Source organism: Agelaius tricolor, unplaced genomic scaffold, assembly GCF_023055355.1.
Source record: "Agelaius tricolor isolate 1412-34295 unplaced genomic scaffold, bAgeTri1.0.p SCAF_1, whole genome shotgun sequence".
Lineage (NCBI taxonomy): Eukaryota > Metazoa > Chordata > Aves > Passeriformes > Icteridae > Agelaius > Agelaius tricolor.
The window spans coordinates 97,556,563-97,581,649 of record NW_027269261.1 but is presented as its reverse complement, the minus strand read 5'-3'; the positions used below and the strand labels follow the sequence as shown (position 1 = coordinate 97,581,649).

Here is a 25,087-nt window from a genome sequence, read left to right as displayed (position 1 = left end):
GTATAACACAGGGAAAATTCATTCAAGCATTCATCAGAATCATTCCATTTTAACCATTTAATACACAGCAGAAATTAAGATTGCATAACCTACATAATGCCTTTGCTATTACTTCACACTTCCTTGCTACAATTCATCATATTATATATATCTATATTCGACTGTACAAATCAAACTTTCACTGCATCACATATTCAATATTATAATATCCCCTGCCTCTGAAAGAAGGAAACCACCTGCTTGCAGGTCTCATTGAAGTACCCCTTCCTAACACACCCCCTAACAGAGGCAGGGAAGGTCAATGATACCAAAAGAAGCAGCTACAGCTACTGTGACCAGCCCACACAGTGGCCCAGGAGAAGGCTCTCTCCTCCTCTGACCACTCCACTGCATCTCCTCACCTTCCTAGCAAAAAGCAGGGACTCTCCCCTAGCAAACAATGCCTCCCCACACAGCTACTCCACCCTTCCAGCCATGAACTCCCTACAAGCAGACCAAGTGACAAAGCTGAGAGCAGCTCCAGGGCAATCATCAGTAAGGACAGAAACACAGCAGCTCAGCAGCTCCTGTCCCAACCAGCTGCCCATGTTCCTTCCTCTGTCTGTTTCCTAAAGGGAAAGCCTCTCCACACAGCCTGGAACTGCAGCCTGGCATTTCCAGGGGCTTGCTGTGTGCTGTGGAGGTGCCCATGTGACCCATGGAGCACATGGAGTGCACAGCCCTGGCCAGCAACCCAGAGTCTGCAATCCCCTGCCTCAGAGGCACCTAGCCTGTAACCTGGTAAGAACCCCTGCTATCCACCACAAAGAGCCCAGTGTTTCCAAGTGCACCCTGTGCTGGACACTGTGTTTTAGCAGACCTTAAAATATTTTCAAATTCTCTGTCACTAAATACACACAGTCCTCCCCATATGCCACATCAAATATCAGCTCATAGAAAAGAATTAAAAGAGAGAATGGACTGAAGAGTGCAATACATATATCTAATGTAGCAGCCCCAGCTCCATCTACCAGGACAGGTCAGAGACAACAGCATATTTAAATTACTTGAATAAAAAAATTACTTGAATTAATCACAGAATTCTAAGAACTTTGTAACCTTGTCATTTAAAAGATTATCCACCAAAGAGATGAGACAAAGAGAATATATTAAAACAAAATTATGAAGCAGGAAAAAATGTAAAATATGGGGATGATAACTGAAGATTGCCAGGATACATTCTGGGGAAGAAGAGGTGATAGAAGCAGAGAAGCAAATGATAAAACTTTATGTCCTTAATATTCATTCTTGAAGATACCCAGAAGTCCTAACTTGGCTGATAAATATCACTAGAGGAGCATGAAAAACAATGATAATAATTTAAAACTAATTAGTGTTGTACCCAAGGCATCTGATTTTCTGTTTGTACTGAGCATTTTAACAACTTAAGAGTTTCTGTGAAAAATGAAGTCTTTGGATTACTATCTAGGGACTACTCACTTGCAAAAAAGCCACTGACAGTATTCAAAGCAGTGCATAATTACACCTAAGCATTCCATTAATCATGTAGGCAGTATGCAGATTCATAATTGTGCTCACTGTGTTTCTGGTAAATGAGGTTTCATGGATCAAACCAAAGAAGTGCAAAGGTTAAACAGCCCCATTACTTCACATTTGTAGAAAGAGCTTCTCCAAATGTCTCTGAATCTGAAAATTAGAATTATTGCACTCTGGCACTACCATTTCTACTTGGGTTTGTTGGGGTTTTTTTTCTGTTTTGTTTTTACAGTAGGTGGGTTCTGTTGGGGTCCTATAGGGGGGTCTTTTGTTTGTTTAGGTAACAGGGTTGTGGGGATTGTTGTTGTTGCTGGTTTGTTTTTTTATTTTTGTGGATTTTGTTAGTAGGTACAATCTCACTAAAGGTCAGATGACCAGTGCTGGCCATTTTGAGAATCTTCCAGTAGCTGCATGACTTCTTCAGTAACATACAGCCATTCACCAGAGGGAAAACTGCATTTATACAGGCTTCCCTAGGAGATTTATTTTGAATATTAATCTCTCTATATGGACTCAGCATGTATGGGTTAACATCCATGGAGCTACAAAATCAATCACTAGGCTTCTTCCTAACATGTGAGGTCTAAGGATAAATCTTAATAAGTACGAGGGAAATTACATGAGTTGACTAAGTACATCCATCTTTTCTCTTTTTTAAATAAATTGTGATTCTCCTTTCCTCATTATAAATATTCCTGTGGATTCACCTGAAAATACAAGCCTCAGTTGCTTATTAAGCAGAGGCAGAACAACTCCGAAGGCATTCCCTACTGAGGTTCACTGAAGCGTTATCACCTTAGGATTGAAAGTCTCAGGGCAAACAAAATCACTCAGCTTTGAACAATGCTCCAAAATCTTATCAGATTTATTGCTTTTACAGTTTCAAAACATGGTGACAAAAGTCCTGCTGCTCTGAAAAGAATCAGCATTCTACCTTGACAAGTTGGACCAGTTTCCTGCTTTCCCAAATTAACGTCTCAACCTCCGAATTGAGATTAACCCTCTTTGTACATGTTTTATGCATCCACTTATTCTGGAGGGTTTAAAATTACTTATTCTTGCATTATTCTGCAAAGGGTGAGCTAAAACCACATATGTTTCCCCCAACTCAGTTTTTCTTTTGGTTGACAGGCTAAAATGCCACAGTACTTCAACCAAGTATTTCAGTAAATCAGTTTTATTGCCCCATTTTTTCCTATCATAGAAGCACAGAATGGCTTGGTTTGGAAGGGAGATTAAAGATCACCTCGCTGAAACTGCCATGAGTAGGGACACCTTCCATTAGACCAGGGTGCTCAGAGCCCCATACACTTTGGCCTTAAACACTTCCAAGGATGGGCAACCAAATCTTCTCTGGGCAACCTGTTCCAGTGCCTCACCACCCCCACAGCAAAGAATTTCTTCGTAATATCTAATCTAAACCTACTCTCTTTCAGCTTGAAGCCATTTCCCCCTTGTCCTGCTACCACATGCCCTTGTAAAAAGTCCCTCTCCAGCTCCCTGGTAGGGTCCCTTCAGGTACTGGAGGGCTGCAATTAGGTCAGCCTCAAACCATGTATTTTCTAGGCTGAACAATCACAATTTTCTCAGCCTTTCCTCATAGGATAGGTAGTCCATCCCTCTGATCATTTTTTCCCATATGATCTGATCAAACACGCCTGACAGAGTTTAACTACCTTTTCTTTTCAGCTAGATTGTATCTAGTAATATACATTGCCTACAACCCAGAATTTACTTCCCCATCTAGTTGACATAAAAAAACCCCAACAAAACAAAACAAAAACAAAGAAAACAAAAAACCCTCTCTAACAGAAAAATCTAGGGGTTTCAGTCTACCTAGAACCTACCTCAGTTCTGCCATTTTCTGTGACTAAATTCAGCTCATATATTGAGCCTGCAGACCAGCCAGCCATTATATTAACTGTTTTCCAAATTTTCAGGTAAGAATGAGCATTCATGAAAAATAAAGTGTCCACAAAGTGATTCACCTCGAGTTTGAACAGGTCTGTAATGTCACATCTTCAAGAATAACTTTATAATTTTCTCTCTGGACAACTATCAAAATAATTGTTAAATATAAATCTAATGGAAGTTAATAGGAAAAGGTCAAAAATACAAATACACAAGGAGTGTTATACTAGAATACCATACCTCTTCTATTTAATTTAAATAATTTCTCCAAATTTAATCTAATTTTTAATTAACTTTTAATTATATGCTGTCTTATTATAATTTATTCTAGCCATCTTGTTATTTACTCATCTTCCTTGAGGTTTTTCCTAAGCTAAATTCCTACATGCCAACCATCATTCACTTTTTCTACCAGCAAAATTCCTAAAACTTACAATTATTTTCAGCCCCTAAAAACGGATGTCAGATCCATCTGCATGCTAACTGGAACAGTACTCTTTGCATGTCCTTTCTCATATTTTGGCTGTTTTCATGCAGAACTGCAAAACAGTACAAGGAGTCTCACAGAATTTACACTTCAGTGATGCCATTTAAACACATGGCAAGAAGTTGAAAACAGGAATAGCTGTAGAATCCCATATGCAAATGAAACATGGGCTCTCTTGTCTCCACAGCATGTTCACAAAGAGATGGAAAAAAATGGTAAACGTCCAAAACTTGGGAATACGTCGCACATGCTCCTTTCTTTTCTACAGCATTCAAACCAAATATAACCTTTCAGTAATATTTGCACACTTAGATATAAAGACAAAACTGTTCCTTAAAGTACTACTTTTGTAAATTCTGAGTTTTTTGAAACCTCAGAAATAGTTTTGGGCTTTTCTTCACTACATTTAATGGTAAGAAGCCTTCATAATAATACTTAAGATGCAATATCCTCTTTGTATACTAAATGCATTACTTACTGGAAGTCCACGAGCACCTGGCAGTCCTGGCTCCCCCTATAAAAGAACAAAAATGAGTTTTTAAAAGGCATTAGCATCAAGTTTTTTAAGCAATATACAGGAAAATGTTCTCTCGCCTTTTGAAGGGTATCATTTAGCAGACAAAGTCTGCAAGTATTATTAATTTCATTAGTGATATGCTGGTTTCAGTAGGATTTGATGGAAGGGAAAGACTTTCTCAGTATTAAAAAGATACAGCCTCTGGCCTTTTATTCCCCCACCCCCCAAAACTCAAGCATGCTTCTTACTCTGACTTCTGATTTATATTTCATTTGTTTAACTGATGATGAAGTCAGGTTTCACTGTGCTGGTTCCCACTGCATATTACAATGGCACAATTGTAATACAAGATGGAAAGGGCCTCAACTTTACTGAAGATGCTCAAGCTTAATGTCAACAATGAAATGCCAGCCAGCATTCCTTACTGCTGGCTGTGGCAATGGAACCTTCTTTGTGCTGTGTGGAAAGGGCCCAGTACATGTGCATTCTGTAGGTATGTTAGGATTGTAAGAAAGGCATCTTATAAGTCACAGAGAGAAAAACAAAAATGCTGCTTTTAAAAAAATCCATCATTTCATGCATAATTTTGTTCCTACCTTCTGTCCTTTTGGTCCTGGGGCTCCACGTGAGCCATCGGGTCCTGTGAATCCCTTTGGAAGTAAGTTATACAATGTTAATGCAAGGGTTATGTGTTTTTCTTAATCACAACAGAAAACATTATACAACACAGAAAAATGAAGCTATTAAATGAAATTAGTAACTGCAGGAGCCTTGCAATCCAAATATTTATTTACGTGTACAGATAGAACTGCACAAGTTTAAAGTGCTAGCTAGCTTCTAGTGACAAACATCAGTGCCTGTGATCTGTATCTTCAAGAATTACTCAGTTAAATCACAATTAAATAAAGCATGTCATCTTACATGGTCTTATTTCCTCTTAATGGGAGATTGATGACTTTATTTCACAGCTAAGATTAAAAGCAAAAACTGTCAATGTTGTGTGTTTCAAATAAAAGTTTCATTGACAACAACAACACAAAACAAAACCCCAGAAAGCTGTCAGGCTGAATTTAAATTTACCCTTTGAATTTGTCTATTTGGCTAAAATTAAAAACTAACCATGACACTATAACAAGGAATTCATTTGGAGTTCTTATTTTTCCTTTTGTTTCCAATTTTATAGTCAGCTTATATGGCTTAGAAATTTCCTGATATCCAGGAGAGCTTTTCTTGTATATTTATCTATTACTTTTATTTTTTTGGTACACTTCCACTTTTTTTGGTGCACTTCCAGCAATTCAGTGTTCACACAATTCTTCCAACAATTTGATTTTGAAAGCTTACATGATCATTACAAGAAATTACTGTACAGTACCTTTTTACAGTCTATTAAAGCTGACACTGAAATAATTTTTGAAATAAAATGAAATTTAAAAAGTCAAAACTGCCTCACCAATTAACACAGAAGATATTATAAATCTAAAACACCAATTAAAGGTTGAATAGACAGTGGAAGTACAGTAAGGTCTCTTTTTTCTTCAAGTGAAAAAAAAAGGTTCAATATTTCAAGACTGTACTCTGGTATTAAATTTTTACTCATCCACTAATATGAGGGAATATACAAGTGTGAACAGATACCAAAAGCTGAGCTGAGTTTAGTGCATTCTGTTTCATGTGACTGTGTTCCCATTAATTTTGGCAAGGAAAATAAAACTATGCCTTAAGTGAAAATTGTAAGAGGCAATGCCTTTTAAAGCATCTGCTTATAGGGTTTTGACATGTACAAATGGGTTGTGGGCCTGTATTTTTTCAAGAAGATGTGAAGTGGTATTAGATTTCACTCACAAAGCCCATTTCCTCTTACAGGTATGAAATTTGAACAGTTTAGTTAAAGAGTCTTCCAGCTCCATGTCCACTAATTCTCTTCCCAAAAGCAAATTAAATATTAACATTTAACAGCACTGCAATCTTAAATAGATACTAGGCTTTTTCATTTATATAATTTGCAATACCCTCTAACACACTGGTTTATGGTATATAATCTTTATTTATGGTATTTTAAATTTTTAAAGTTTTAAAAGTTTTTGTAAATTAAACATAAGCTTGCCTCCCTCCTGGCATAACATCTAAGTTCTAATGCAAAAATCTTGCTTCATAACAAGAAGTGCTTTTTAACAGTTCTCTCAAGAGAGAGAAATATGAAGCTTCCAAAAAATGTTTGAAGGCATTTTTATAGCCACAAATTCATTCAAGAGGTATGACCTAACAGGCCATCAACACTACATGATGTTGAAACTTCAATCTTCTCTATTATTTTCCACAGGATAGGAAGATGCATCAGCAGACTTTCCTCATGCCCTTGCTGCTCTGCCCTTCGACCAGAGGTGGCTTCCAGAGGCCACAGCACAAGTCAAGCTGAGTTGAGCCATCTCTGAGATCACTGCCCAGTGCCCTCTCCAGGGCAGGTGGCAGCACTGACAGCCCCCGTGCTTTATTTATTTAGTCTTGAAGAATGCAAACAAACAAACACGGAAATTCTAGAAAATCAAATGTACTCACATCAGCTCCTGGCTCTCCTGGCAACCCAGGGGATCCTGGTTTGCCTGCATCCCCATCTGGACCCTTCAGGAGTTAAATGGACAGTTAAACACGTTTCACAGAGAGAAGCAGAAACAAAACTCAGAATTTCTTCTCTCACAGAAGCAAATGAAAAATAGCTGCAATCACTTACCGGTGGACCAGGGGGGCCCTTTGGGCCTCTCTCCCCCTACCAAGATATGAAAAGGAAGGTATTAGTCAGAACTGCAATAACCTTTTATGGTTTTTCATGAAAATCACTGATTTACAGATTACCAGAAAAAAATCCTGAACTGACTCTTATTGTAGAAAATAAATATTAAATCCATATCATTTCTATTGCAGACTAACAGAAATCATCAGAGAAACTTCTGACAGGAATGAAGGGAACACATGTAGTAGTTCCTATCAGGAATAATGCCACAAATCCTTATCAGAATTTAGTATGAGTGGGCATCACTATGTAATCCCTTCTGAGATTAGATTTATAAAACCCTTACACCCCATTAATGGCAGATAATCACAGCATATGATGCTGATTACACAAAATAAATAATCCTGAGTTTTCTATACCAAAGATAATCTGAAAATCTGCTTCCTCCACTCACTCCAGCCCAGTACAGAGCATGAGACCCATCAATTCCTTCATGTATTTGCAGCCAAATTCAAACTCCTGAAGATCAAAGGCTGACAGACAATGCAGATACAGCTCAGAGCATTTCCTATTTCCTAGGCAGGGCATGGGAAGCACTTACATCAATGCCATCAATACCGGGAACTCCTGGTGGCCCTGGTGGACCTGGGGGGCCTGGTGGACCAGGGGGGCCTCTCTGACAAGGAGTAAAAAAAAGGAGCAATTAGAGCCTGTCAAGCCATGGAGCCTTTCTAGGGGGAACACAGCTAGAGGCTATGGGTTAGTCAGGAGGTCACAGCTGTGACAAGGACCTGCATCCTCACCCCATGTATATCACAGGCCCTGTATCCTATTTTGACTGTTACAATGAGGACTGGCAACACTGCCCTCACCAAAGGACTGGGGAAGGTGTTAAACTCCCCTCCCTGGGCCCAGCCACTCTCCTGTGCCCACAGTGCTGCCAGGGCCAGGTGGGCTCCACTCCTCATCCAACAGGATCTGAATGTCCCCTGGCAATGACAGCGTGGCAGAAATAAAAGTGATCTTTGCAGTTCGAACACCGAAATGCACCACACTAATTACTCTTTCTTTCAACACAAAGGAGACAGTTTTCCTAAGAGCTCATACTAGCAACGAAAATTTAAATCACCCCTGCTTCACTGACAGGCTCAGCGGTTTCCCCTGGTTCCTCGGGATCACATTAACATCTACAGAGGCACTTTCTCAAAGCGCCGGGCTCCCGGGGGGAGGCAGCAGGCGCCGCCAGCCTGTGGAAACTCAGGGACAGGCAGTTCCAGATCTCCGTGCCTATAATGGGGGGCTCTGTTCTCCCTGCAGTGAGTTCTGCCCGCGGCCCTACAACGGGGCTCTGTGAGCAGGAGGCTGCTCCGGGCCCTGAGCCTGGACCCTTCGTCCCCACAGCGCTGCTGCTCTGGACACATTTCCTCCACACACCAGAGTTCCCAGAAATATTCTGTCCAGCGGCAGTTGCATGTGGAGCTCAGCCCCGCCGGTGCCACCTGCCCTGTGCTCGCCAGATAGGGCACAGGCGGTGCCACCGCCCTGCGGTCAGCCTGCCTCGGCCGTGTCACCCGCAGCTGCTGGGGGGACACGGCACAAACACCTTCGGGGGTCGGCAGAGCAGCCTTCGGTCCCTCCCTCTGCGCCGGCACCCCGAGCTCCGTCCGCTCCCTCGCACTTACCTCGATTCCCGTCTGGGTCACCTGCGAGGGAGGAAAAATAAAAAACAACAAAGCAGAGTCAAAGTCAGAACAAACTTACTTGAGCCAGACCGAGGCAAAGCGCCTGCAGGAAGAGCCCCAGGGGCAGGAGGCGCCGGGCCATGGATGGAGGGAGCAGCCTGCGGCTGCCGGGGCGGGCGGGCAAGGTGAGCGCGGCCGGAGCCCCTCCCGGCTGCGGCCCGGCCCGGGGCAGGGTGGCGGGGATTGGAGGAGGGCTGGCGGCCGGGCAGGCGAGGACGGAGCGCCAGCAGCGCCTTAACCCTTTGCCCTGCGGCTGCCGTGTCGGACACCGACTCCGCGGTGCCCCTGGGCCTCCCGCCGCCAGGCTCAGCGCGGAGCCGGGGGCGGCCGCGACAGCCCCTGAGGGCAGGCACAGCGGCCGCAGGGACCAGCCGAACAGCCGCCAGAGGAGAGGCAGACAGCGAGTCACTGAAGGGTTAAAATGAGGCAGCGGCTGCTGCTCTGGGGCGTTGGATTGCTAAAAGCACCGAATAGCGGGCAGGTATGGTAAAAAAGAGCATCGGTGGCCAGGAGAGGGGAGAGATAATGAGACTCCCGTGGGCTGCAGCGGCGGGCAGGGCGGGACGGGACAGGACAGGACAGGACAGCACAGGTGTCTCACCCGAGCCGGCAGCTCGCCGCAGCCTTCGCGCTGGGGTCGCAGGGGGTCGCAGTGGATCACCATCCACTGGATCTCGAACTGGCAAAGGAGAAAAGATCATGTTAATTCGGGTCAGGGATCACGCTGACCGAGCGTGTAAGAGGTGGAATACTGGCACGCTAGGCAGAGGATTAAACGCTAGGTATTTCATGTCAATAGCTACAGGTGGAGCAGGGCTTTGCCCTGCATTCCCCACCCCTAACTGCGGAGATATTTTAAAGAGGGGACGTAAACCGGCCGAGGTGCTGCCACTGCTGAAATCCTCTTTATCACATCTCTACTGTTCTGTTTGTTTGCAGCCATCACGGTTTCCAGAGTGCTGAGACTGGAACACAACAGAAGGAATACCCTTGTTTCTTTTACCTGTTAACTGACACCATCATTTGTGAGCCAATTCTTTCCCTCCTTTATCCACTTCTCATTTTTAAACCATCCTAATAATAGCCAATTGAGTGCCATAATATACATATAAAAGAACTAATACTAATTTAATACTACAAGGCAGCCATAGAATAGCAAGAGCCCAAACAGGAGTAAGTTGTAAACAGTATCCTCACACTAAATCCAAAACACAGCTCTGTACCAGCTATGAAAAGAAGAGAGCTAACTATGTCTGCCTTTAGGCTATATAAAACAAAAGCTGATAGGAAACCTCTCTAACTTAAAAAAAATTTAAAATAAAACTCTTCTGGTGGCAATGTAGTAAAAGATGTGACTGGCTTCCCATTGATTTAGGAGAGGTGTGAGAAGGGCATATATGTTCTAGCCTTGCTGTCAAGACATCTTTTTCCTTGCCAGTATTTCACAATGATCTTGTTGATTAAGTTTAGATGATTTAAAGGATGCCATTATTTTGAAGACAGCTCATGTAGGTATTCTGCTGTTATCAATATACAGTGTTATTAAGGAGTAAGTGCAGTCATAAAGTTTTCAGAAATGAACCTCAGATAATTTAGGGGTAATCATAAAGCAAAGATATTAAAATGTAACCTTTTAAACCCAAAGATGGTGTGCTAGTTTTGCCTGAGGTAGAGTTCATTTTCCTCACAGTAACTGTTATGGAGCTGTGTTTTGGATTTGTGTTGGGAGCAGAGTTGATAGCACAGGGATGATGATTTTGTTATTGCTGAGCAGTGCTTGGATGGAGTCAAGGCCTTTTCTGCCCCTGACCCCACCCCATCAGCAAGGAAGCTGGGGGTGCACAAGGACTTGGGAGGGGACACAGCCAGGACAGCTGATCCCACTGACTAAAGGGATATCCCTGACCATACGATATCATGCTCAGAATATAAAGCTGGGAGAAGAAGGAAAGGGCAGGGGGAGTTTGAAGTGATGCTCTTTGTCTTCCCAAGTCACTGTTACATTTGATGGAGCCCTGCTTTCCTGGAGATGGCTGAACACCTGCCTGCCATTGGGAAGTGGTGAATTAATTCCTTGTTTTGCTTTCCCTGTGTGCATGGCCCGAGCTTTACCTATTAAAGTGTCTTTATCTCAATGCACAAGTTTCCTTACTTTCACTTTTACAATTCCCATCCCACCATGGGGTAGAATGAGCAAGTGGCCATGTGGGGCTTAGTTGGTATCTGGAGTTAAACTACAAGGAATGCTTAAAACCCATAGATCAGTATTCCTGACACACATTTGGCAGGATTCCTACAGGATTTCTGTTTCATCTTTATTTCTTAGTCAGCACAGATATGATTAACTGTGTCTGACTGTTCACTGTTTTGTCATCTTAAGTTATACAGAAATTCCTGCAAATGCCCACCATCTTGGCACATCTCAATATCAACGCCATAATTCAGTTGTCTTATCAGTGTTTTTTAGTTGAGAGAGGTGAAGTTTAGGTAAAATGCAAATGAGACCTAAATAGGTAGGGTAGTATTTTCCATATAAAATCAGTCACAGGAATGCATTTAGCAGTACCTTAGGGGCTATTGGTGGCTTGGTGATGATCTAGGGGAAGTCACCCCTCCTGGGAAATACAACTCAGCTAAGCAATTTTTCATCTGGAGATTTTCTACAATACCTTGCCAACGACATCTATGTGTCTCCTAAGAGAGGTCTGCTGTCAACTGTTTGTACATTTGTTAAGTGACCAAGAATAAACTACATCTATTTAAATGCAACTCATTTCAGAGCTATTTTAAACACGTTTTATCCATTTTTCGACATCTCTGAAACACACTTTTAGAGCTTCTTTCTCCTTGCACCTTTTTTTTAAAACCTTTGAACATTACAGCCAATTCTGGTATTATTTGTCTTTCCATAGCTAGAGTTCAGCCTTGTGAATGTGAAATTTCACAGGGTGAGAAAAAAAACAAGATGTGACTTTTTACAGTACACAGACACAATCTGTTCTGTGGTGTAAATTAATCCCTGTTAAACAAATATTGACAAGCAGCTTCCTCTTAGATGCTACAAGTCATGTAGCTTCCCTGAGCTAGTTAGCAGCATGAAATGTCAATTAAATAATGACCAAGAGTCACTTCTAGCAAAGTGTTCAGTATCTATTATGAAAAAAACATGGTAATGCCTCTGAAATCACAGTAATTAAGGCAATTATGTAATCTCACAGAAGTTAAAATTTGAGCAGTAAGAAATTAATTCCCTTACCTTCCTATTATAGGCATGTAATTTAGAAGTAAATTCCTTTTCAGTTTTCAAATTATGCTAAATCTCATATTGCTTAGAGTTTATAATGGATTATATTAATTAATTTTTGATAAAAAGATAAAACTTTTTGATACTTTTATCTAAAAAAGAAAAGATAAAATGCAACTGTGAATCTGTTTGAAAATTTGTCCTCCATAAAGCATTCCAGAAATTCTGGAATAAATCTTTGTAAAGGCTGAAAGGGAAGATGGAGTTTCTAATGCAACTGTATCTATTATTCTCCTAGGCACTCATAGTAATAACAAGCAATAAAGAATCCCTTTTAAAATTATATGTGTTACAGTGCACCTCTGAGAAGTTGACCTATTCTGCAAGATAAATAGGGCCCTCACCAGAATGCTGCAAAAAAGAATGGGGAACACATAATTTATGTCCTTTTAAAATTCTACCACTGGAAGTAATATACTTTAACAATGCCTGGGAGTGAATTAAAAGCTGCGCCTAGGGCATATTAAATAAGCAAGTCTTTTGAGATATTTAAACTTACAGTCAAGCAAGTTAAAGACTAGAATAGCCCCAAACATAGATTTATTTACTCAATTTAAAGAGAAATAAACCACACAGGCTAAAACAGAAATTTCTGCAATATAAATAGACATTTTAAAATTACTAGTCCATGTGACTATGTAATTCCTTTATCATCATCTCAGAGGTTATGGGGTCTGTAAATCTACATTATTGTAATATCAGGTTGAACCACTACCATTGCCTTTTTGGGCTTCCCAGACAGGCCATGCAATTCAGTCGAGTGAGTCCTAAGTCAGTTCTGTCTAAAATAAAGTGTAATTTTAGGCATCCAAACTCAGTTTAAGAATATGGTGTCATGCTTACTTTCTGTCTTCCCTGATAATTTGTTACAGTGCTTCATTATTCTTTTTGTCAAGAAGTGTTCATCATACTCTTGTTTTAAAGCCTAACTTATGCAAGGATTTTACTTTTTTCATAAAATATACTTCATATGACCAAATCTTCCCAGAAACATGCTAAAGTTATAAACAAATATTTTGCATTATAAATGGTGAATTATAAAAATTCCTTAATTCCATTTTGTTCTTTCATCTTTAAAGGAGGTTGTCCTATAATTAATGTAGCCCTACACTGGTGCCTAAAGATGTACAGTCTTAAACACAAGCCAGGCATAACTTAATGCCAGACAGGTTTCCCTGCCAAATGCCTGCAGAGCCCTGGGTGATCAATGCTGCTCAGTTGTATACCTTGCTGAAAAGAGAAAGTCTCTGCAAAACACAGGCTGGAGAGAAAAGTGGATAAGATTCCAAGATTTCTCTTCTGCTTTTCCTCACTTCTTCAATCCTGGCCAAAGGTGAGTCAGAGTATCAACAGAAGGCCAAGGTGACCTTGATACCACATCTCACTCCTCACTTGTCAGCTGCCATTTGGAATCGCTACTTCAAGAGGCAAAGGAACCCTCCTCGCTTCTGAAGGGATGACTCTGTGTCTAACTGGAGGGCACAGTTTGCTCTAGCACTGTATACCAGATGCTGTAAAATTTTTCCATTAATACCAATAGATTTCTCTGCATTTAATCTACCTTTCCAAAGAGGAAAACAATATTGGCATTTCACCCTACTAACATGCATAGAATATATGTAATGTGTAATGTTTTCATCATCCTACCTATCCATGCATCCATCAGTATTGCTCAGAGCAGTTAGCAAAGCTAAGATACATATGCTAATTTGTAATATGCTAATTGCCACATTATGAGCTCCAGCTGATTATTTTAATGACATTTTCAAATATTAACTCCTGTTTTCAACAGAATTAGTATAACTTTTCAGCTACTGAAATTTCCTCATCCACCTCTATAACAGCATGTTAGATTGATCCCTTCAGACACATGAGGCAGCTTTCTGCTGGCATTCTCATGTAAAACTGATTTCAATCCTGCAACTAAACATAGAGAGGTGATGAAATATGAGATGCTTCTTTTGTTGCAATGTTTTCCCTTTCAGTTTTACACAACACTGGTTAACCTGTGTCCACGGGTTTTTTTGCAAACAGTGTGAGATATAGTTTAAAATTATGTCTCACTTCACTCTTTTACTTCAAAGTTGTAACAAGTACAGGGACATCTAGGAATTATCATTATTGAAATTTAGGCATAACGTGGGTCATCTCTTAACTTACAAGGTATAAGTGCAAAATTTAAAAAAAAAAGTTAACACTTACCTGCCAATGAGTTATTTTCTGCCATTTCTGCTTTCAGAAATAATTTAAACATGCATTCCACAAAACAAAACACTTTTTGAAGAAATAAAAGATTTTGAAACTTACCGGAACTGAAATTTGAGGATTATTTTTAAGTTTTCCAAGCACGGCAAAGCCATCAGTGTTGATTTTCCCTTTTGGTTTTATGTTTAAGGACTCTATTTTAATACAGTCAATAAAAAGTGTGACACTGTTTGCTTCCACAATTATCATAAGCTTGTGCCATTGGGAGTCAAACAAGAAAGGCAAATGTAAAAATGATGCTGTTTGGTGTCTTCCATCAGCTCCTTTATAAGAAAACTCAACACTTTTCATTTGACCATTGAGATTCACTCCAACTTGTTCTTTTCCTGAAGAATCCTGAATCTGCCAAATAGTCCAGTATTTCTGAAGTGTGGCCCCAGTCATCCGAAAAGTAGTTAGAAAGGAATATTCATCAGGCAATCCGTTGGAATATATGGCACTGTGTAGGATTAAAATACAGTACATTTATTCTGTATTTGTTCTGAAAAGCTCCACATACACCATAGACTAATGAGAAACCATTACTCAGTGGAACCATATCTCAACCATTCTTGTATTAGTGCACTTCTGCATGCTGAGCCCCAAAACAAGGTGTTACTAAGGGCAAAAGAACTGGTTCAGAAGTGTGGGTTCTTCCAATGTTTCACAATTTTTATGATAACCCTTTCTAAGAATAAAGGATGAACCAACAACTAACTCCTACTTCAGATACAGAAAGTATATCCTACAATTATCCTGTTTCCCACTGTTAGACTTACAAAGTCGCTCAACATTTTATGACTTTACAACGACGAGGGAGAAAGTGCAGATCTGATTTGATTTTGAAGGCATAAAAATGTCTTTTGCAAATGCATTTTCTTGTTCGCCTGCCAGTAACCCTTTTGTTAAGGTATAAGCTATCACTTCAGCAGAAATCATTGACAAATATGTGGTGAGAACCCGCACTCAAAGCGTACTATGTCCTGTGACATTAAACCACAAGACTACAAGTAGTAGGGAACAGATTTGCTACATATAAAATATCTCATATTTTAGCAACTCCTATGAGGTGAGCTTTGGAAACACAGGTAGCACTGGCTGTGTCACTGTGCAAAACAGTCATTTTTTATTTCAAATGTATCACAGCACAATATTTAAGAAATTGGCCTTTCCATATTTATTCTGTGGATCATAAAACTCTAGTGTCATATCCAGTCAACATCAATACCTTATTTGCCATCTACCCACATTTAAGAATAAGTTTAAATAAATTTCTTAAGCATGAAGACATGCAGGGCTATTTTGTCCCCGCTTTCATTAGGTTAACTTCTCAAACAAGTAGACATCTTGAACAAAGATGATTTTTGAGAGGCAGATCAATCCTATCTCTGCAGCTATTTATATAGCATTAGTGGATCTCAGGATTTAGGCTATGGGGGAAAAAAAGCAAAAAAACTGTCAGCTCTTATTCTGTATGCTTGATGACTGCTGATTTAGAAAGAGAGTACTTCCAGAAGCAATCTCCCTAGTTTGTAGTGTTCCAAGCTGCAGTGCAGCTGTGCTCCAGCAGGCAGCGGCACAGCCTCAGCAGATTTCAGGGAGGATGCAGCAAGCCTGGCAGCAGCTTCTGCTTACAAATAAAGTACCCGCAGTGCTGGTGTTTCTCCTTTTCCCCAGGAGCCTTTGCACACACCTGAGAATGGGGGTATAAGGCAGGGGAATGTTTAGGTGGAAAGTTTAGCTCATTATAAAAGGTGTGGAGATATACGAAGCTGGAAGAGGGGGCTCCTTGCCAGTATCTTTAATCTGTGTGTGCTTTGCTGTGAATTGTGTCTCTTGACTGAGGATGAAATCCTGCTCCACCTGGTTTTGTTTGATAGGATTTTATCTAACTCGTTGTGTTCTGTCATCATTTATTTTCAGTTTGTATCTTGCCCTCTTGCAAGCTTGCAAATGTCACCTTGTGGATATTGTAGCTTGCCTTCAGTTCTGAGCACTTTGCAGTGTTTACTGTATCCCTCCTTGTGTTAGGTTTCTGGCCTACACAATAAGCATATATATTCTTTCTTCTCCAGGAAGACAGTTCTTCTCCCTATTCAGACATACCTTCACTCTTACTACGCTTCTGATCCAGTTGAGCACATCTTTTATGGCTCTTTGTGTCCTTCCTCTATAAAGTCTCTTTTAAAAATCTCCTCTACTGCTAAAACTTTAGCTCAGCTGGGTCATTTATCTCTTCAGATGCTGAATCTCATTTGTTTTTGCAGAAGAGCTGGTTTTTCTACTACCACACTGATGGTGGTATTGTTAGGTAATCTTTAAATAGCCTCCTTGTGACATTCAACTTTCTCTGTTAAGTTCAGTGACACCAGGGTGTCTGATACACTGAGCCTAAAAGAAGCAGTACTAATCCCAGATCCTCTGTGAAGAGGTTTTCAGCATTTCTCTGCACTGCTAAGTTTTGTTGTCATGGCAATACTCGTTAAACTATCACACACATTCTCATCCGACCTCAGCTGACACAATTCTACTGCCAAAAAAACAAAACAGGAAAAGAAACAAAAAACCCTAGTACGTGTACATATTTTTTGATTAGAAGATTGTTTATGCCAGATTGGCAAATGAATTCGTTGCGCCATATTTAGCTATAGACTTAGTATTTTTCAAGACATTACATGGGTTCTCCTTTTTTCAGACATGAAAATAGGAAAGAAATATGTTCAGTTTTTCAGAAGATATGCAAAGAAGAGAAGTAATGTAAGAGCTTCTGACATTGGTAAGAGAAAATCAGATTATAAGAAACATATATCAAACCCTAAAGATAAAAATTCAGAGCACAAACATGGAAAAGTATTCCCATTTTTAAAAAGTACTAATAACCAATCAGAAGAACTGCTGCCTTTAGACTAAATATTCAATATCAGTAACATGACTCAACACAGTGAAGCATGACCCATCACCAGAAAGGACCTCTGTAGGGGACTGTTACTGTGTAAGATTTATACCTATAATTCTACAAGCAAAGCAGAGACATATGCTCATCTCAGGTACTCCAAGTAATGATCCTTCAGTGGTTTAATTGTATTTCAGAACACATTTCTTTCCAAAGTCTGTAATCCTTATATAGGCAAAACCCTTCCAAAATCAGCAACTTAAAATGCTAACTATTTGGAAACCATGGCAAATTTAGCATGATATTTAAATAAACAGTTGTAGAGAAGCTATTCCTCCATCTTACTGCCAAGTGAAGGGTGATGGATGCTGTAACTTTATTGAACAGCTGATAGCTGTATAAGCACTCAAATTTTTTCTGGAAATTCTTTTTAACATAGGTGTTTCCAATTCCACTGATTAATGGAAGAGAACCAATCAATTTTAAACATAGATTCAGGTAAATGAGCAAAGAAAGAATTTATGTAGAAATATATTTAAAGGCCAAAATCCAGATTTATTCTTAACCTATTTCCTATCCACTTAAAATTGTTCAGGATACAAGCCATCAGATATTTTTCTTTGATTTAGTTTTTTTCTTCAGTTTGTAAGAAAGCATTCCAGTCCTGCTTTCCTTGTATACTCATACTATTATTAACTGCTTCAGTTGTTTTATGAATACAAAGTTAGGTCAATTTTTTTTAATCAGATATTCAACTATTTGCCTAAATTTTTAAAGTATTGTAGGGCGGGAAGTTTGAAACATTTTTAGTCCATCTAGGGGAACTTCTGAAACACTACTATTTCTTTTAAATCTTTTTAATAAATACCTAAGACTTTCACTAATCCTATATTATGAATACTTAACAGGAAGATTTCTTTGAGATTTCAAAGCTAAGTCCTACCCAGCCTTTAATACAACCAAAGTAAATCATCTGACAGTGGTGAGGAAAGCCCTGACCCATCCCAGTGACCCCAGGATTCACCAAGAGCAGAAGACTTATGTTAGAAGCCCAACTATATACCTATTTAAGTTCTACAAAGTAACTGTTTATTTTATTAAATTTGGTTTTTTTGAGTTAGTTTATTTCTTAGGTGAATTCCATTGCTCACTGACTTAACTTAGTCCTTGCTAAATAAAGATTTTAGAACTGTTAGCACAACCCACTGGAGGTGGCTGTGGAAATTGCTGTGGCCATTCTCATGATAATGCAGTATCATGTGCCCAGGGTTGAGGGTTCTTTTGGTCAATCTGGAGACACTCATGCCTGCCTCTCCTGGAGCTGCCTAGACTCACAGCTGACCTGGCACTCCCTGCCTGGCAGCAACTGAGCAAGCAATAACAATAAAACTTAGCTCAGCACTTTTAAAAGCATCTGTCCTAAGTCATTAACCAGAAGCCATTTGTTAGGACTCATTACCCTCAGCTGATCTTTATTATTCAAAAACTCCCACTGCCGAGCTAATTAATTCTCTTATGACCTAATTAGCTTCCTAGCTGCATTTTGTCTCTTCTACTTCAGCATCCTCATCAATATCTGGGTGGGATAGCACACTCACAACGTGAAAGGAAAAGCACCTGAAGAGCTTTGGTGGTTAAATGTAAAAAACCCAGACCTTCAAGCACATGCACTTGAGAAGTGCTGCTTCACAGAAAAGCAATATTCCCAAAGGGGAAAAAAAACCCCAGAAAATAGGCCTTTGAAATTCTCTGGATATTTCAAGTTACTGGTAAAGCTTTATAAACTTCCTCCCTATTTTGTTTGGGGTTTTCTGTGTGTGTGTTATGACAGTTGCATTCATGAAGTCAAAGGTTTAGGATTTCATTCAATGTACAAAGATTATTAGCCCTTTTCCCACATATAAAAAAAAGTGTCATGAACATATTTTTGTGCCAATATTTTTTTTTTAAGATTTCCATTAAAAAATAAACACAATTTTTATCCAAATCAACAGGATTAATTTTGTACTTACTAACTGGTGGACACCTAAACACGTACACAGATTAAATTGAAAAATTATGGGTTCACCACATCCAGTGAAAACAGCTATATGTCATGGCAGTTCCACGCCAAGTTATTACACCATGCCATTACGTGGAGAACACTGGGTGATCCTTCAGCAGATTTTACTCTAGAAGAAGCACTAGCCAATGGGAATTTATTTGGATGATGGGAGAAGCTAAGTTATGACTTGTGTGCAATCATTTCTGTTCATTTTGGGATATACTTCTGGGCAAGCACACAGAGCAGCAAAAAGACCAAGCTACAACTTGGTAGCATTTTAAGGAAATTCTGTGAGTTTTTCAAGACATAAGCTATACCTACATCAGAGACTGAATGCTGAGCCATGCCCATCCAATTGAACTCTCAATCCCATACCATATAGCCATTCTAAAATGGACTCTTCTGCCCTAGTATTAATCATCATGTGTTAGCCTAAAAAATTATTTCCCTGTTGCCAACATGTTTGATGAGGGTCCCTCCCCAGTGCTCCCATGGCACTTGGGCTATATCAGCCACCCAGCTCGGGAAAGCCATGCTGGCCATTTTTCCCAAACGCACTCTATTTTTCCCTACCCCGCCTCTGGATGCAGCAAGGGCGCACAGGCCGGAGGGTGACCCTGGTGTGCGAGCCCGGCCCGCGGCGGCGCCGCTTCAGCACCGCGGGCAGGGACAGCTCCGGGAGCCGGGGCGGGCAGCGCAGCCCAGCCCAGCCCAGCCCTGCCCTTTCCTTCTCTCCCCTTCCCTCCGCTTCCCGCCCACTGAGAGGGCCACGCTGTAAAATAACTCTTGAGCAGAGCAGCGAGCTCTGCCCCGGGACAGAAGAGCAGCACACTGAGACTCTGGAGCACCATCGGGGCTCAAACCTTATATGAATTTCCTGGGCTGGCGACCCCAATCAGGAGTCAGCTCAGATGCTGGAGTAACGCAGTCGACATAGGTTTGTTCAGGGGTAACTTGTGTATATCAAGCACATATTTCACTAGAACCATCTATAGCAAAAAGCCTAAATGTCGGAATCCAGGATATTCCTCTGGCTGCCCTGGAGGACTTGAGACCCTGGCAGGGGGCTCAGAGACCTTGGCATGGAGTCAAAAACACCTGTGCCTTTGATTCTAGCCCATGGAAAGTGAAAATATTGCTGCTTTCATCTGAGAATCTCCAATTTTTAGTGAAGTGATGATCCCATTTGCTGTCTGTGTTTAGATTCACATTCATGCACTAGCAGCCCTGATTTGTGTTTCAGACTGAAAGTAGCCATGAGCCCAATGTAACCAAACGCTTAAACTCTAAAGTAGCTTAATCTGGTGGCGATGAAGGTAGGAGCCAGGGAGGATTGCAGCAAGAAAAGTTGTTAGTGATAGGTGGAGTAAGACAGAAACGCTTCACAATCCAATTATTCCTAGCTGAAACAGTAGTCCAGTTAATGGTCTTGCCACTTAATTGCTAGGTTGAGGCATTCTTAATTACATAAGGTGCTGGAACAGAATCCAGACTTGCCTAAATTTGGCAAAGACATCTCTACCCTGCTGTACTGTCTCTATTCCTTCACCAGTAGCAAGTCTGGCCTCTAAAGCACTAACACAATTAGATCCTTAAATCCTGACTTCTATCATAAATTCACTGTAACATGCTAAATAATAATTTTCAACTTTTATAGATTAAGTGACCATAAATCAACAGGAACATTGATGTACCTGTTACCTAAAAGAAACACACAATGAAAAAACCCCCTCACCTCAGAATCAGTGAGTTCTTATCCTACCTCATCTCTACAATGCTCACATGCTCAGAAAGATCCCTTTGTGTCAATATTTTAAGACAACTTTTTTCCCTCTCCTCCTGTTACATTTTTTTTGCCTCCCTATTTCAAATCATCAGCAACTTCTGACATTGCTTTCTAGAGGTGAATCCCTTAGCATCAACAAATCTTGAGGCACTCTGAGCAATATCAGTGGTTAGAGGGAAGTCCCTAAAATTGCTGCTACAGAATCAGTCTGATCTGGTGGTAGCAATGAAAAAAAAACGGTCAATTCCTCTTTCCCCTCCTGAAAACTTTTTAAGTTAGTGATCTAGCTGGTGGGAGATCTACCACTTAAAAGATAAGATTGCAAAATATCTGTATTTTAAAGCCAAACAAGGGAGGCATTACCTGGTTGGTATCCTGAAGTCTACGTTGGGTCCCAATTTATAAGCTACTTGTAGAGAAGTGGATCCCACTACTCTCTCAATAATTCCTTGGGAAGCAGCTTTTTCTATCTGAAACTGAGAAATCAGGTCAAAGCCTGCAAGAAAAAAATATACATATCCATAATGTAGCTTTCATTTAATTTGAGAATTGTGCTGTCACAGAGCTGAATATAACCTGATATATTTTTTGAACACCAGCTTTTTCCTGAAAAAGTCAGGGTGCTACTTGCCTGGTAGGTCATCTTGGCCAATCCTGATTGTTGGGCAGATATCAGTTCTGCGACTGGCACCCAGAATAGCCGGTAGTCCTGCAAAAAAAGGTGAATTTACTAACCATGTGCCTGCACATTGCCACAGATCACCTTATAAAATCAATGGAAGCAACTGTAAGATTATTAGGACATAAACAGAGCTATAAATAATAATAATCAGAGGTATATAACAATTTAAACTGTACTCAGTAAAGTAAGAGGTATGAGAAAATAATAACCTTTTTCTAGAGAGCTCCAAATTAAAACCAGGAACTTGATATGCTATTTGATCTTTCCTCAAGCCTTTAAATGAGAGTGTTATAATTATTCTTCTCTAGCAGAGCTATTGAGAAATAGTAATAGTTTAAGAAGGACTGCTGTGTAAGGAGGTTTTGGGTTGTAACTTTTTGTGATTCAAGCAAACTTAAAAAAAAAAAAAGGCCAGTTACCTAAATCAACAGTCTCTCTACTCCCAAGGAAACTTAAACAAACCTCATGCCAACTAAAGAAGTTGTTGTGAGTCAGTTGGCATCTTTTCCATCCTCTCTGGTATTCCAAGCTTTCCCACTTTCCTCTGTGCCAGATTTGATCAGAAAATGAACATTCATGAAATGTAATGTGGTGACAAGAAGACCTTACAGACCTTTTTTTGTTTACCAAAATGAGAATGTAGAAGAAATTTGTTTGAGGAAACTAAAACTCCTATTTTTCAGAATATTATTTATCAAAAAACCTTGTCATGGCCATAAGACCTACAAGATACCCAGAATTAAGGAAGGAGGAAGGAAAAACAAGCATTTATTTGAAGAGTTTAAGAGCCATGTACAAGTCTAGTACCAAGTCAATCTGGAAAATGTTAGCAGAATGTGTGTAGGGAAGAATGAAGAGTGGAAGCTGGAAGGAGAAGCATTTCTAACCTACAGAGAGCCTCTTGTGTGCTGCAAAGGCTCAACCCTAAATGTGGGTTTCCTTCTGACAACATAGGCTTAAAGAGAACATTCAGGTTGACACATTGCACCTTAGAAAAGACCTCATTCTATATTCTTTGATGAGACACATGGCTGACATCCAGCCATTTACATTTTATGCCCAGCAAATAAAGTAGAACCAGTTTATTGCCACATGTAGCAGAATCTCTAACTAGAAGCACTGAAAGACAGGGAAGGTTTGTGTCCTGTATTTGCCATCTACATCCAGATTTGAATCCTTACCTTAAAAATACATCCAATAGCAAATTTAAAGCAACACACACGGCTCTTGCTTTTTTCCTGGTTTTCATATATATCCTTCTACCCATTCAGGCATATATGAATGCACATAGACAGCTCTCACTTTGTGTGATGGCTAGTTACAGAGGATTTTAGTTTTGAATAAACACAGAATAATTCTTTTGACATTCAAAATTACACAAAGATAAAAGGTAGATAAAATCTGTCTCCTTACTTGATTGGTGTTGGATGGTGGCTGAGATGAAAGACCACAGAAAACTACACAGGTAAAACAAAGCTGTAATTTTCCTGCAAACAGAAAGAAAACTCCAGTATGAATCTACAGTTTCTGACAGGTTCTGTTATTAAATTTCTCCCCCAAGCCATGCATATTAAACATATAAAATACCACCCAAGGATCTGCTAACAGATTTGACAAGACAATTTCTTTGGCAAGATAATTTTTTTAACATGACAACGTTTTATTTTTGCCTTATAAAATATGTCAATAAAGCTCTTTCTGTTGTAGTCCACTAATATAATGCTGGCAAGGACAGCTTTCACTGTTCTAATCTCTTATTTACAGATGTCTCTAAATCCCACTTGTTCTCTTACCAGTGGCTTTTCATCTTCACGGCTGGATTTCTTCACTTCTCTCATGTGAATGCGCAGGGTAAATCGTCACACTGCCTGCTTCCCTCTCATTAGTCCGACAAGGGAGTGCAGCAGAGGGTGCAGACAGCAGCTCCTGCCCCACCAGGACCCTGCAGAGAGGGAGGTGCAGGCTGCTGGGCTGGTTTTAATCTTTCCAAGGGAAGGAGGTGGAGGCTAGACAGACATGTGGGTCCTGGTGGGCTCTGAGGGCGGACCTCTGGAGCCAGCTGAATATAAAGAAGCCAAGAGAGCAAATTAAAGTCTGCTTCTTTCACCAGCACAAGGGCAGGGAGATGCAGAAAATGTGAGTTCAGCAAAGCCAGTCTCTGAATGGTGGGATCTGCTGTCCAGCCAGGCAGGGGAACAAATTTTATGTACCAGGAAGTGTGAGGAAGCTGGTGGCCCTGATATGGTGTTAAGACTAAAAGCTCTGAGAAGAAGCAAATCCCTGTCCTATAAAGAAGGTATTTCTATTTCTCACTGATTTACTCATCAGATGACCTCAGGAGAAGCCTGTCTGTTGAGGTCCCAGTTGGTTTTTCTGAATAAAACAGGTTATGCTCAGATTCTAACCTCCAAGGCATACACATAGGTATTATTAAGCAAACTCCTGTTCTGTTGCCATTGATAAAGCACTAAGAGACAATTACATATATTGGACACACAAAGACATTTACTCATATTTGTTCTCCCAGATACAAAAAGAGAGAGAAACTAAAATCTGTGCAGGCAAAGATCAAGGAAAAGATAATAAAAAGCCAGAAGGTCCTCATAGGAACTGCAGCCAAAATTCATGTATGTATGGAAAACTATACTAGGTTGTTCTTATACATCATATTTGTAAGGTTGCCTCTTCTCTAGACTACTGATATTCCGGTTAATAACACCCTATAATAACACCCTAAATTTCCAGATCTTTCAAAGTGTGGAATATAGGAAATGCAATAATCTCTGCTGTCTGATAAGTGTCTAGATAAATAACTGGGTAGTGAACTATCCCCTCCATCCCAATTTGCTGTAAATCACATTCCCAGTATTGGTAATTTCAATGTTAATGTGGTTTACAGTTTTAAATCTATTGTTAGAAAGGGTGGGGCTGGATCACACACATGAACAGTTTGCCATTAATGACTGATTTTGATGCCTAAGGCAGTGAAGCTTTGGTGATACCATTTTTTCACCCTTGAAGAGAAAGATACACCCAGGGACCCTTGTGGTCCAGCACGATTGTGAACATTACATATCAACACCAGGACTGTCACATGAAACCTCTGTCAATTCAAAAACAAAAGAGGTGAATTATCAATTTGATCTCACAAGAAGTTTGCCCAAATCACCACACACCCGAGTGCCTTATTTCCCTTGCAGATATTTCCAT

The 25,087-nt window shown here is 40.2% G+C and overlaps 1 protein-coding gene across 3 annotated transcripts in view; it reads right to left on the bottom strand.

Annotated features, from left to right (window-relative positions):
* COL9A1 (collagen type IX alpha 1 chain) overlaps positions 1 to 23,932 on the bottom strand; it is a 61,764-nt gene extending 37,832 nt beyond the window's left edge. The window contains exons 1-12 of one of the 3 annotated variants that reach the window (XR_011681968.1): positions 23,671 to 23,932; positions 23,291 to 23,364; positions 21,827 to 21,904; positions 21,559 to 21,691; positions 14,536 to 14,932; positions 9,526 to 9,603; positions 8,865 to 8,885; positions 7,784 to 7,858; positions 7,183 to 7,218; positions 7,011 to 7,073; positions 5,048 to 5,101; positions 4,413 to 4,448 (exon numbers count right to left, since the gene is read on the bottom strand). Coding sequence is in view for 2 of the 3 variants with exons in the window: in XM_071445259.1 (XP_071301360.1) it covers positions 4,413 to 4,448; positions 5,048 to 5,101; positions 7,011 to 7,073; positions 7,183 to 7,218; positions 7,784 to 7,858; positions 8,865 to 8,885; positions 9,526 to 9,603; positions 14,536 to 14,932; positions 21,559 to 21,691; positions 21,827 to 21,904; positions 23,291 to 23,364; positions 23,671 to 23,684 (1,059 nt within the window). In the remaining variant the exon portion in view is untranslated. The remainder of the gene's footprint in view (positions 1 to 4,412; positions 4,449 to 5,047; positions 5,102 to 7,010; positions 7,074 to 7,182; positions 7,219 to 7,783; positions 7,859 to 8,864; positions 8,886 to 9,525; positions 9,604 to 14,535; positions 14,933 to 21,558; positions 21,692 to 21,826; positions 21,905 to 23,290; positions 23,365 to 23,670) is intronic. The other 2 variants (XM_071445259.1, XM_071445250.1) reach the window with 2 other exon arrangements.
* Positions 23,933 to 25,087: the final 1,155 nt, after the last annotated feature.